Source organism: Pleurodeles waltl, chromosome 4_1 (genome assembly GCF_031143425.1).
Source record: "Pleurodeles waltl isolate 20211129_DDA chromosome 4_1, aPleWal1.hap1.20221129, whole genome shotgun sequence".
NCBI classification, from domain to species: Eukaryota; Metazoa; Chordata; class Amphibia; order Caudata; family Salamandridae; genus Pleurodeles; species Pleurodeles waltl.
Genome location: NC_090442.1, coordinates 987,501,191 through 987,515,854, shown reverse-complemented (window position 1 = coordinate 987,515,854; position 14,664 = coordinate 987,501,191). Strand labels below are relative to the sequence as shown.

General features: G+C 41.6%; 1 protein-coding gene across 3 annotated transcripts in view; it reads right to left on the bottom strand.

The window, feature by feature from the left end:
- Positions 1-14,664, bottom strand: part of LRRK2 (leucine rich repeat kinase 2) — a 1,446,345-nt gene that overhangs the window by 762,542 nt on the left and 669,139 nt on the right. For all 3 annotated transcript variants that reach the window (XM_069229760.1, XM_069229761.1, XM_069229762.1), the window contains one exon: positions 78-264. In XM_069229760.1, the coding sequence (XP_069085861.1) occupies positions 78-264 (187 nt within the window). The remainder of the gene's footprint in view (positions 1-77; positions 265-14,664) is intronic.

Here is a 14,664-nt window from a genome sequence, read left to right as displayed (position 1 = left end):
CTTTTGGCCAGGTTTGATCTATACAAAGCACATACATAAATACAATGCACATAAGGAAATATCACTGACTACTATACCTCTTTTATCTTATTATGAGACAGGACCAGTTTTTCCAATTTTGACCATTTGGAAGGATCATCTTTCAAGTTCAAAACAGCAATCTGGTTGTGACTGAATACAAGTTCTCTTATATTGGAAGATGCCCAGTGTGCAGGCCCAGGTAAGTCCACAATCTTGTTGTTGCTCAAGTCAATTGATCGTAAGCTAGAAAAAACACCATTCAACAAGCAAATACATTCAGTTTAATACAGTATAATATAGTTAAATACTGGTAAAGCAATATGCACTAATACAATAATATTGTTGAAAAAATATGCATATTCTTATTCTAGGACCCTGAGTTAGATGGAATAGGGTGGGGTATCTACCTCACCCAGTAAATACCATTACCCCAGAATGAGGTATTTACGAGGTGTGGTAGATATCTCCTATTCTGCATTTTCAACATGGTAATGAGGGACAGACTGTAGAAATGTTTTAACACACCAAACTGTACACGAGTTGCCTTTTAGGCCTGATTCCCCTCATACATTTTGGATGGGTTGACCTGATAGAAATCTACAGCAAAAAACTATGAGTGTGTGATAATTATCACACAACTGATAATTCCTATTCATGTAGAAGATCCTCTTTATGCATGAATCAAAATAGAGGGCCAGATGTATCAAACATTTTTGCGATCGCAAATGGCCCAACGGGCCATTTGCGATTGCAAAAAATTTCTTTTGGTATGTAACAATTCCAATTTGAGATTCAGTAACTTGTTACGAATCGCAAATTGGATTTGCGACTACATACTGATTCGGTATTAGGAAGGGGCGTGTCCAGGGCGCCCCTTCCTAATACCGAATCGCAGAGGTATGTATGTTTGTTTTGTGACTGTGAATGCGGTCGCAAAACAGTCACAGTTACCACCAATTTCAAATTGGTGGTGAATGCATGCGAAAACGTTTTTTAAGAGCAGGCAGTGGTCCCACGCACCACTGCATACTCTTAAAAAATGAAAAGAAAACTTTTCATTATTCATTGTTAAACACATCCCGTTTTCCTTTAAGAAAAACGGGCTGCATTTAAAAATAAAAAAAGATTGTTCTGTTGAAAAGCAATCACAGACATGGTAGTCTGCTGAGCCCAGCCTGCCACCATCCCTGTGATTGTAGCCATTCGCAATGGCTCGCAAATTGCGACCTACCTCATGAATATTAATGAGGTAGGTCCATTTGCGAGCCCTTGCGAATCGCAGTATGAAACTCCTGGAGTTTCATACATTCCAATAGCGATTACTTAATTGCGATTCGCTAAAAATCACAACTAGGTAATCGCTATTGTGAAGCATTATAAAGCTGGCCCGTAGTGCTCACTTTGTAATCCGGGCCTAGGTCATGGCTATCATGAAAAGTACAAGTAAATTACAATAATACCCAACATTGACATGATACTTTTTTCAAAACCAAGAGCAAAACCTATGAAGCAAGCTAATTAAAGTGAAAAACAAGGTTGTGGTAGAGAAGGAATTGTTTTTTACCTGTGACCCAGGTTCTTTCTCAGGGGAATCACCACTGACATCAGAAGTACGGAGTTATCAGTGCTTATGCAATTTATCCTGCAATTTGAAGACCACTGCCTTCGTTGGAGTTGAATATTTTCCTCTCATCTCTTACATGTTTTCCTTTTGAGACTATACATACGGATTCCATACAACACTGGTCTTGGAATACTTATTTTCTAGTTGCTATATACCCTGCACACAGCATTAGCTAAATGCAGGCTCTATGATCTCACAAACCATACACAGAGCTCCACAGTAATTTGGTTGGGATGAGACCGCACTGATAATTCCTCCCAAAAGTGGTTTTGGATTTCATGGCAATCAGTTTATTGTCACCTTACCCACTTAAAAAAAAAAAAAAACACCTCTCCTGCAGAGAGGTCTCTCCACACTCTTGATATGAGGGGGGTGTTCAGATTTTATCAGGACAATACTAAGGACTTGTGAAAGGCCAAACAACTGCTTGTAAACTATGGTCCTTTATGAATTGGATTTGTCATATCAAAGCAATCCTCATCCAGATAGATAGTCTCTTGCACAATCCTACGTTAACAGAAAGCTAACAAAACCTTACCCGGAAAACAAAAAGCCCTTTTAACCAGAGGTAAAGCAGATATTGCTGCATTACTGAGAAATAGTTCAATCTCAGGGATCTGCAAGTCAACACCTTGGAGATCTGTTCACACATTACAAGATACTACTGTCTTGAATAAGATTCTAGAGAAGAATCCCAAGCCTCGTTGAGAAAAACTCTTTGCTTAAAATGTATACTATGTTCATCTCTTCCCTCATGGCTTAGGGGATGAGCTAGCCGTTCTACTTAGCACTTATGATTATCAATGGCGATCCCCTGAGAGGGATGGAATGGGAATCCTAGTTCTGGTTCCGGGAAATCTCCATTGAAATCATAAGCAACCCTCCCTCCTCCCCGATGGAAAAGAAAGTTTGGTTATTACTATCCTGTCACTGCATCAAAAAGAACTGAAATAGCCCCTTAAGTGTGGGTGTTGTCAATTGGCTGATGCCAGTACTAACCCCCAGTGTGTCGGTTGCCCACTGAACAACACAGGGGATTCTTGCGCCAGAGGATTCCTTTTTCTATTAAAAAAAAGAGGCTCGGGGAGAAGCACAGTGCTCTTTCTGCCATCGGTGGAGTTTTTAGGGCACAGGAATCCCGCTTCAACCTGAGGGAGGCATCATCAACGGAAAGGTGAAGAGTTTCCTCTTTCCAATGATGCCTTCCTCAAACAGTTTCCTTCTCGTGGATAAAGGTGCATCGCGAACCTCGAGCAGGAAGGCACTAGACACCAAAGATCTGTTCTTTTAGAGGGTCGACCCTTGTGGGAATGACCATCCATGGGGTGCATTTGTGAAAAAAAGGGTTGTTAACTAGTTCCCCCTGTAAAATATAACAAAAAATGTAAAAAATTAAATTGTCAGGGGTTGGCCATCTTGGAATACAAGCCGACCCCATTGGGGCCAAAATGTTTTCATATTTTTTAATGTGGGCAATCGCACCTCCAGGGGAAAAGGCACATAAAAAAGAAATTGTCAGGGGGTTGGTCCTACTGGAATAAGGCCGATCCCTGTTGGCTCCCATTTTTAGTTTTTAAGATCCTACTCCTCCCACCACACACCAGGGAAAACACATTTAAAAAAAAAATTGTTAGGCAGCAGTTTTTTATTTTTTTTTATTTATTTTTTTAGAAATGGTGATTTCTGAAAAATATTTTTGGGGGTTTATATGTAACCTCCTTCAATCATTAGTACTCCACAATTAAGGTTTTCATAAGCCATGACAAAAGAGTAATTGGCAAATGTGTCTGCCGATCAATGCCAGCCTTTTGGCTTTCCTAATGATTGTTAGGTCTCACATTTCCTAATCAGGTTCACTTATTGTCGTGCCAGAGCCCAGTTTTTGGCCCTGTCTGACTCAGATATGTTTTTAACAGTTGCCTCCTACCTGAAATTTTCTCTGCTGCATGCCAGTGCCATAACAATGTACAGCGCCTAAAGCAGTCTCTCTCCTTGTACTTTGAAGTATGCTATGGTTTTGGGTATGTGGCAAGATTACATAATACGTTGTTTTTTTTTGTGCATTTGGGGACCCAGCAGCTGCATCAATATGCTAAGCGTTTTTTTGGTTATTTACTGTTGCACTCATCTCACAGAGACATCCACCCACCAATGATTCAGAACCATATTTCTGCCTACTTCTAAGGACAGTATTTTAGGAGGAAGGTTTTAGATAGTCAACAGAGAACACAAGTTGTCATGTGGACCTTTTAGTACCCGGGTTGGGCACCTCTGTCTTAGCTTAGTTTCACGGCCTGCTGTTTAGCAATTGCTTTTACATATTTTGTCAGCTGCTCCATTCTAGGAAGCCAAGGTTCACACTGCACATTTAATCAGCCATTGTACCACATATAATCTGTACTTCTTGTCCAAGGCTGTTACATGCAGTACATGATATGCTAACCCGTGCTGCTAGCCCAGGAGCCAGCTTCTATCTCTGAGATACAGTACGAAATCGGAACTGTTGTCCTAGCGATTTGTGGGTCATTATATAAACTACACATGGGTCAGAGGAGAGTGGAGGGCATTCCGGTCATGATCATCCTGGGATGCGCACTACACAACAGATGAACTGGCTGGTGCTGACTTCTCAACCCTCTGGGAGGACTGCTATCCACACAACAATCAGACCCCTGCTACTCAATTCAGGTATGTGGCTGGGGCTAATCCCTCAGGTCAGGCCATGCAGAGGGTTTCAAACATGCTCTCCGATGTAGACATAGGATTAGGTAGGAACCTCTAGAGCATCTAGAACCATGCAAGATGGTGGTGATGTTTATCTTCGTCACCCTCACTGCAATGTATGTCACTCTGCTTTGTTTCATCTGCCTTATTGCAGCACATGCTATTTATACAAGAATGTGACTGCTTCAATAAACTCATTGAAATCCAGTTCTCATTTTGTGTTTTGCCTTAGCATACTTGAGTAACCAAGCGAAAGGGGTGTGATCTGTTTCCACAACTTCCATGAGGAGTCAGAATGTCAGGTTATGGTTCAGGTTACCACAAGTCACCTTTCAACCTGACAGGTTTGGGTGAGGCACTGCAAGATAGTCTGGAGTTAGGCCAACAGCTACAAAGTGGCATGGGTTGTACTCAGTCTCCCACGCTTGGTGGTGCTCCTGTCCCAAACATGCAGTCTTATTACCAAAAATTCGAACTGCATAACATAGTGTCAACATTGTATCAAGGTCAGGTACTTATTTAACAAATCTCCTGAGTAGTTCTCTCTAGTATGCCAAAGGTGCCCTATTACCCTTCTATACAGGGATGTCTGTAGTATTAGAGAAAATCCCCCTCAGCTATATAGGCAGCACATATACTAGGCTGTTCAAGCTTGAACCTCAAAAACATATCCAATTTGGTGTTTGTATCTGTCAGAAATGGCACAACCAGTAGTAATTCCAATAAATTGGACATCTGCTGTCACACAACATTTATTTGCGAATGGGTTTACTTTGTGGTTGAGGCCCACAATGAATACAAATTAAACATATTATTCATGGGTCAATTTTCCTGCAGTCGATGCTAATTCAAAAACATTTCACATATACACAGTGGTTAACGCACCAGCACAATACAGAATTTTGAGATTCCATTATGATATCAAGAACAACAAAACTAGTTTCAAGGTGCCCTCCCACATGTAGTCGCACATGTTAGATTAGGTCCCCTCAGCAATGAACGACCAACATGGCTAGTATTGGCTACATATACCCCAAATCCAAATGTACAAAATCTGCAGGCAGCGGATTTACATGCCTTATATAATAACTTAGTAAATTTATACAGATGCTTAACACAATACATAAGGCAAACATTGAATACTGCCTCAGCAAGGGCTGCTACAGCTGTCCAAACATTGGCTACACTGGGGATAAACCCAGTGATTATTAGTGCAATTATGAGTAAGATTCCCACTAGACATGAAGAAATTCTGTTCCAGATTACACAAAAAATAAAACAGCTGGAAGTGGTGTTTCTCCATACAGGACCCCATAATAAACATAGAATTCTTACAATATGCTTGCGATTTTGAATGGTTTCCTCAGTCGATGACTGTGCCACTTGGGGATCACTATTTGCTGCAGTATATACCATAACACATGGTACACCATTTCTGTCGAATCTCCCGGAGGCGTTGAAACAAATTCAAAATGAGCACAGGGCTGCCCCTGCCCTGGAGATGAAATTAATGGGCAATTTTGCTACAGTTTACTTAACAATTTTAGGAAATATTAAAGGGGAAGCAGCAGCGCTGGTGGTATGCCAACGGCTCACACAAGTTCTTCAAATAGATCAGGAATGCGGGCTACCAAAAATTATATCTGAGACTTATACTAGAATACGTCAGGATAATTTGGGGGCCAGACCAAATAAACCAAAACTTAACGGTAGTTCTGAGAAGGATAATATCAAGCAACACTGGGACAAACAAAAATCTAATAAAATAAAGTTAAACAATGTGGAGAATCTCTGCATTCGGATACCTCAGGACACGCTACAATTTGAAGGAATCATGATAATTTGAAACAACCTGACAGGTATGAGTATAATGATACACACCCTTCTCATTCCTTTGCGGACTCATCAGATAAATGGACCTAGAGAGGTGGGCAGTCAGAATGTAGGAAAGAGGAGAATGTGAAACCAAAGATGGTCTCACAATGCTCATCTGACATCACAATGAAAAAGGAAGATAAACTTCCACAACAAAAAACACAACTTAGAAAGAAGAAGGTTGAAGGGATTTTGGCTACGTATGCCACACATCTTGAAGACATTACTGAAGAACAGGATGTGAGCAATAACTCTGCAACACAGAGTGGCAGAGGTCACAATAGTTCACCAGACTCTTCAAGAGTTTATGTATGCGAGAGCAACTAACAAGACATCGAAATTGAAACCTGAGATAGGCAAGTTGCCCTTCCAGATCGTGTTTATAAATTGAACATTCAAATTAAGGGGGACATAATGCGCACTATTAAAGTATTTTTCTGGGAAAGATTAACGATCAGTTATGACATTCTCTTTGCAGAAAAGGATTGGCTGCCAGAGTTTGTTAGAACAAATACAAACAACCTTGGATATTTCCAATTTTTTTTCTGCACAAATATATCGTCTGAAAGCAGGGATCTAACTTCTTTCTCCACGCTCAGCTCCCAACACCGATTTCTTTTCACTCCCACAAGGGTATAGAAAAAGTCCAGGATTGTTCTCTGTGTAACATTAATATCAGGCGATATTGGTCCTGTAGAATTATTCTATGTAGATGTAATTTATCTGATGGATGACAACCTCAATACACTTTTGGGCAGGGTATATAACATTGTATAGGGATTTTCCGATCAAGGCTACAAATTTAACTTCAAGAAAAAGAAAATTGCATTTCTCAGTGTCCTGTTTTTGGGATACGGATTTTCAAATGCGGAAAAGAGTCTGGCACCACATTTCCTAGAGAAGTGTGCACAACTGCAACCACCAAATAGCAATCAAGGATTAGCAGACCCTGCATACAAGATTATGCAAAATGCTTAAAACCACTTCATGATCTAATATGTTCAGATTTGTCAAGCAAACATTGGACACCACAACACAATACACACATTTGCAACTCATTACAAAATGATGTGTTTAAGCAAAACATTTACATGCATGTGAAAACAAAATAAATGTGGTCAACCGGATAACTCTAGGAGCCAATGGATTCACATACGACACATTCAACGAAGGTGAGAGAACCAATTGCATACAGATCACACTTCTACTCAAATGCAGAAATGTGTTTCGAGTCACTGAAAAATTACTTATTGCAGTTGAGATGGCTATCATTTAGGAGAGACCTTTAACCCTGGGTGAGCACATCATTGTCATTACCCCAGTCCCAGCCCTCGAGGCTGTTAGTAAAGCCAGTGTTCCAATCGCAAAAGCATTGCATCCACACTGAATAAAATGGGCCACCTCCTTGACTGCTACTGATGTTGACTTGGTTTCTGACCCAAAACCACAGACACAAAAATGTATCCAATACAAACCTGTGTAACCCATGCCCACTAATGTCATGTATTTGGACCACTATAAATACATAATCTATACTGATGCTTCAGCTCAACCTGCTTTAGGTACTAAACACCACAAATCTGCGGCTTGAGAGATTTTGCATTCCACCCTCAACAAAACTACACACAGTCCTTTGGGGACTGCACAGCACAATGTGCTGACCTCAAAGAATTGATCTTGGCACTGCGGAAGGAGTATGATCTGTTTCCATGACTTCCCTGAGGACACAGAGTGTCAGGTTTCCACAAAACACCTTTCACCCCAACAGGTTTGAAGGTGTGGGTGAGGCACTGCAAGCTAGCCAGGAGATAGGCTGACAGCTACCAAGCGATGTGGGTTGTACTCAGTCTCCCATGCTCGGTGGTGCTGTAGTCCTAAACATGCAGCCTTATTACCAAAATAAGAATCACATAACAATGTCATGGATGACTGCTGCCTAGGCACTAACTTGAGTTATGGAGGACAGGTCCGAGGCAGGATCAGATATTGAGATAGCATTTGAGGGAAAGGAAAATGGAGCAGAATCTGGAAGTGATTTTTCACTCAGTGGAGTTCTATCCGATGGATCGTCTTCCAACAGTTCTGAGAAACATGGTCATGGTAGTTATGATATGCCTTCGCAATCACAGTCTGTGCAGAAGAGTGACCAACCCAGACAGCAGGTACGTGCACTAGCAAACACAGACAGAGTACTCTCTGGGAAGCCCAGCACTTTAGTGGAGCCCCAAATTTTCCCGTTCACTGCAGACACTGGATGTAAAGTTGATAGAGAAAATGTTTTGTTGATTGACTACATGCAACTCTTTTTGAATGTTGACTTCCCTGAGGAAACTGTGCATCACACAAATGTGCACCCAGGACAATTTCTGAGGGAGCATGGAGGGACACTTTGGCCTATTTCTGGGGCGCACTAGTGGACTCCCACTTCACTTGAGGAGTTGAAGACATTTTTGGGGCTTATATTTAAAATGGGGATAGTGCACAAACCAAGTTTGCAGTCCTAATTGTCTACTCACAGAGTTTGAGTAACATCCATCTTCACAATGTACGAGTAGATATTGTTTTTGGCTGTTGCAGCATATACTGCATTTCAATAATAATTCTGCCTGATTACCCAGTGACAAGCTGTCCAAAATTTGCCCTTCCATAGAACGTATGCGTGCCAGGTTTTCAGAGTTTTATATCCCTGGAATGAATACAGCGATTGAGGAGTCCTTGATCCTGTACCGAGGGCGGCTGCTGTTTGGGCAATACATATCAAGCACAATACCTTGCTTTGGCATCAAGTTGTACATGTTGAGTGAGAGTTCTATTAGCTATGTGTGCAGCTTGACAGTGTATACAGGGAAAGAGTCTGCTATAAATCCTGTAGGTTGCCCTTGCACTTTAGGTATCATGCAATTTGTATGGGAGCTTTACCAAACACTCCTTCTTAAAGGTTTTATAACCTTTATGTGGATAATTTCAATTCAAAGCTGGCAGTGTGGCATGCGGTACAGATCGATGTCACTGCAAAGGATTCCCGCAGGAGCTTGTTCATAAGAAGCTCCAAAAATTCAGGACACTGTGCTGCATTATAAAGAATTTCTAACAATCAAGTACTCTGGTAGGCAGGATCTGTATGTGTTGACTACAATCCATGATGACAGCACTGCCCCAGTCAGAGTTTGGGTCACTTCGCCGAAGTTCACAAGCCCACCTGAATACTTAATTACAACAAGTACATGGATGGAGTGAATAAGACTGACCAGGTTCTTCGCCATATTGCACGAACTGTAAAACTTGCACTTGGAATAAGAAGCTGTTTATCCACTTGATCTAGATGGTGAAGGCAATGTTTATGTTGTTTATCATAAGACCATCAAGGGAAGACCAATGTCTTTCCTTGGCTTTTAGTTGACCGTCATTGAAAGTCTAACTGCTATAGAAGCAGCAGCCTACACTTCGTCTGCTGTGGAGGACGTGGCAAGGCTGCAGGATCAGCACTTTGCCGATCGCTTTCCTGCAACAGCAAGAATGACTCAACCATGTTTTTGTTGCAGATCTAAGCAAGGAAAAAGGCAGGAGGCTCAATATTACTGTCCCCAGTGCCCATCTCAGTGAGCCTTATGTTTTCCAACTTGCTTCATATTATACCACACAAATGTGAATTATTGGGAAATTGACTGAGGTGAAGCTGCCCTAATGTCCTACCATATACCTTTCAGTGGCTGAGCATGGATCCATACCTTCCATGGGCCTCTACTTTACTAGGCACACAGCCTCATAAATTGTTTCCCCTCTTTGTGAAAATCATAGACTTATTTATAGCCTGCTTGACACCTTTATCGACCATCAGAACGTGGTAGGTGTTCTTGTCACCATATGACATATATGTGCAGGAAAGTGCCGGAATCGGCAGGGATCCACAAATTTCATACCACCCAGAGTTCCCATACATCTCCTGATAACAACAGGACCCCACTTGTGTGGGTGGTCCAATAGACGACTACACAAAAGGCGCTAAAGCGCTACTTTGGGAAAAAAACAACTGGGGTAGCTGAGGAATATGGGGCCGTGCTGTGGTTCCATCTATGCAAACCTACCAACCACAGACATTTTTTAAAACTAGACAAACAGGTGATTTCAAAGTGGTGTGACTTGCATTGATCCCACAATGTTTTCCTACTAACAAAGCCCTGCACTACAAACCTCATACTTTCCTTCACAGGAATGTAGGAAAAATATGGGATTTTGTCGAACGTTTGAGGTTTGCAGGGCCTTCTGGGTAAGAAAACCTTAAGAGATCCATGCAAAAGCACACCATCTTGGAAACCCCTAGGTGTTTACGTTTAAAAAAAGTGTATGGTTGGTAGGCTTCCAGGGGTGGTGGCTGAGCATGGGCCCAAATACCACAGCTTCCTCTATTGATGATCTCTCCACGGAGCGCTTTAGTGCCCTTTGTGTGGCAGTCTCTTGGCCCACCCAAAAAAGTGGGGTAGCATTCTTCAGAAGACATATAGAAATTCAGAGTGGTAGGAAATGGCTTCTTACAGATTCCAAAACTTTCTGCCACAGAAATGTAAGGAAAACATGTGTTTGAGGTTTGCAGAGGGTTCCGAGTAAAATTAACTACTGCGATCCATGCAAGTCACCCCACCCTGAATGCCCCTAGTAGTTTCGCTTTTAAAAATGTGGAAGTTTGCTAGATTTCACTAGGTGCCAGTGGAGCTAGGGACCAAAATCCAAAGCTACCCACATTGCAAAAAAAGTGCCTAATTTCAGTGCAAAAATGTGATGTTTTTATGTTGCATTTTGGGCTCTTTTCTGTCGCGGGCACTAGGCCCACCCACACAAATGAAGGAGTTTTTTTTTATTTTTTATCGAGAGACCTGGGGGAATAGTAGGTGGTATGCGATTTATAGCTCTTCACAGATTCTAGACATTTTCCTCACAGAAATGTGAAGAAGATGTGTGTGTTTAGTCAATGTTTGAGGTTTGCAAATTTCCCTTGTAAGAGCTACGCCAGTCATGCACCCCTGGACTCCTTTGCTTGTCTAGTTTTCAAAAATGTGCAGGTTTTCTCAGTTTCCCTAACTGCCAGTATAGAGACAAGGATCAAAATCTACAGCCAATTGATGTGTCCATCATGCATTTTGAGCCCTCTCCTATTGCGGGCACTAGGCCTATCCACACCAGTGAGGTTGCATTTTTATCTGGAGACCTTGGAAAACGATAGATGGTAGAAAAGTTATACTCCCCGCAAAGTCCGGACGTTTTCCTCACAGAAATGAAAGGAACATGTGTTTTTAGTAAAAAATTGAGGTTTGCAAGGGATTCTGGGTAATAAAACCTGATTACAGCCATGCAAGTCACCCCACCCTGGATTCCCATAGGTGGCTGGTTTTCAAGAATATGCACGTTTGCTAGGTTTCCTGAGGTGCCAACCCAGCAAGGGACCAAAATCCAAAGCTACCCACATTGCAAATAAAGGGTCAATTTTAAATGGAAAAATGTGATATGGCATTTTGGGTGTTTTCCTGTCGCAGGCACTAAGGTTACCCACACACATGAATTGCCATTTTAATTGGGAGACAAGTGAGAAGACACAATAGAAGAAGATTAGTTATAACCAACTGTATTTCTCTGCATTTGTGCTTTCCAAACATAAGCCAGTGTGTAAGAAAATACATGTTGAAAAATGTCCTCTGAATCTCATGCTAGTTTGTGTATCCAAAAATTCATTGACGTTTATACAGCCACTGCTCCCACACGCCATAAAATGTCCCCTAGCTGAATTTAGATTTTTGTCTACATTTCAGAAATAGCTTTCTTTACACCAGTTGCCGCCACAAACTTGAAAAAGGCTGATAGTACAAAAGTAGGAAAAATGAGCTACCTCTTTGAAAAATGCACACACTGTGGTATTTTTAGTTTTTAAATTCAGCTCTTCATCTTCCTGAAAGCTGTGGAAATGGTAGCTTTAGCACAGCAAACCTTTTGTGGATGCCTTTTTTAGGAAATAAACCAGACACTTTTATTCAGACTCTTTTTCCTATTTTTCCCAAAAACAAAATGCAGCAATAGTTTGGCTATATTCTCAGTCCCCTTGAGGGGAATCCACGTACCCTGTGTGCCACTAGAATCACCAGAATGTTGGAAAAAAGGGTGCAAGGTTGCATGTATACCTTATGTAGAAAAGATGTATGGAGACCTAAACACAGACTAACCAAAATAGGCAATAATGGGCTGAACACAGGAACTGGAGGGTGAGCCTCAGCAGTTAAGGGTTTTGCTACCTACAAAGCATGATGGGACACTGGAGGTCAAAATGCCCCTAAAGGTATTTGCTACATTTCCAAATGAAGTGAATTGCCAAAAAGGAGATTATAAATACAACAAAGTATACCTAATCACAAAGTTTAAGCATCCGTGACATACAACACATTGAATCATTTCATGAGGACTGAACGCATTTAACTTTTTAACCGCATTAAAACAAATACATAAACCATTTAAAGTAGGTAAACAACATCAATCATAAATGAAAGATACAATGAAAAACAGGTGTACCAAAAATAAAGATATTGAACTCTCTTTAGGTCTAGCACAAAATACCATACATTGGCGCAGAAAAAAGTAATCAGACACACGCCCAGTGTGAAATTTGTCCATATTGTTGCATTAATCACATATGAGATGGATATATATCCACACCATTCTTAAAAAGGAACAATCAAAAGTACATATCCTTGAGACATAGAATCCATTCTTATGGTAAGTAAATTACAGATGAGTAAAGGAAATGTGTCAACGTTTTGTTCTAGTTAGTAACAGCACAGAAATGGATGTTAATATTTATATTTAAACCCATATTTGTCGAGAGAAGGAAAATTGAAAGATCTGTTTCAAAGGATTGGTATGTTTTACGCTGCAATGTTTGGCGAGGTTGTTTCCCCTCCTTCAATAATATAGACATATAGGATCATATCTGACAACCAGTATCATAACAGTCATTCCAGGTGAAATGGAGGAAGCCTCTGGAGCCTTATTCCCTATTTCCAAGCATCATAATTTAGGCTGAATAGAACTAGATTTTGACGTCACGTACCTGCTGTTATTGCTGCCAAACCAGGGCTGGGCTTAACAGGCATCTGGCATTTCCAAGGAGGCTGAAAAGGTGAGGCTAGTGGAGTAGTTTCAAGTGAGTTACGGGGTGGAACACCCGACTGATATATATGTGTATTTCAAGAGTTCGGGCATGATGACTGCCCTTGGCCTGATTGAGATCAGATCTGTTCTTCACCCATAATAGTAGTGAGCTTTGTCTGTGTTCGCTTGAACGGCATCTACTGGACTGCAGGCAGGACCCAGGAAGGATAGGCACAAGTCATGTTTCATTTTGAAATGTGTGTGCTGTTATCACAGCTCTCCGCCTAATGAACAAATTACTTACATTCTGTAACGCCTTATCTGGTGGAGACAATATCTAGCCTGCAGATTCTTTAGCTTTGAATTCTCCCCATGCATCAGACTGGGTCCAGAAGATTTTCGTGAGCAGTACCCCTGCATGCCAGTTGGTGGCATCGATCGGCTCTGCATCTGTCATCGCCCGTGCTGCGGTTCCTATATAGGCACGACCCTGGTGCACAGAAGTCAGTTTCCTTTCATGACATTCCACGCGAGAAGCACAGAACTATGAAGAAACGGACTACTGTTGCATCAAAACTAAGGCCCTGAAAGGGAATTCCTTCCCCTACAAAGCAGTTCACAGAGCACGAGGATGGGTGGTTTGGTAAGGAATCTGCAGCTACACATTGTCCCTACCAGATAAGGCGTTACTGAAGATGATTAACTTGTTCATCTGATAGAGACTTCTAGCTGCAGATTTTTTTTACCTCTGAATAGATACCCAAGCAATACAATCCCCAGAGGTGGGTCTGAGACCCAAGTTCATACTAGAAAGTACTGCAGGACCAATTAGGCAAAGTGCCCATCCCTATGGATCTCTCAGTCCAGGCAGCAGTGTTTGATAGACGTGTGCAGAGATACCTATGTTGACGTCGGACAGATGCCAAGTAGTAGAACTCTGCCTGCTAACGCTGTGGTCACAGCTTTAGCTCAGTTAGAATGAGCACCCAAATCCTCAGGTGGCTGCTCTTTTGGCCAGTGCGTAGCAGATATTAATGTAGAGTACAACCCACCTGGAGATGGTCCACTTCTGCATTGCCTGACCTTTCTTTACACCCACATACCCTACCATGAGTTGTTCATCCACCCGGAACACTTTTGTACGATCAAGGTAGACTGCCAATGCTCTTTTTGGGTCGAGGTGGTGGAGTCTCTCCTCTTCCTTAGAAGGATGTGGGGGGTGTAAAAAAATAGGCAAGTAGATGGATTGGCCTGCATGAAAGGGCGATACCCCTTTTGGCAGAAAAGAG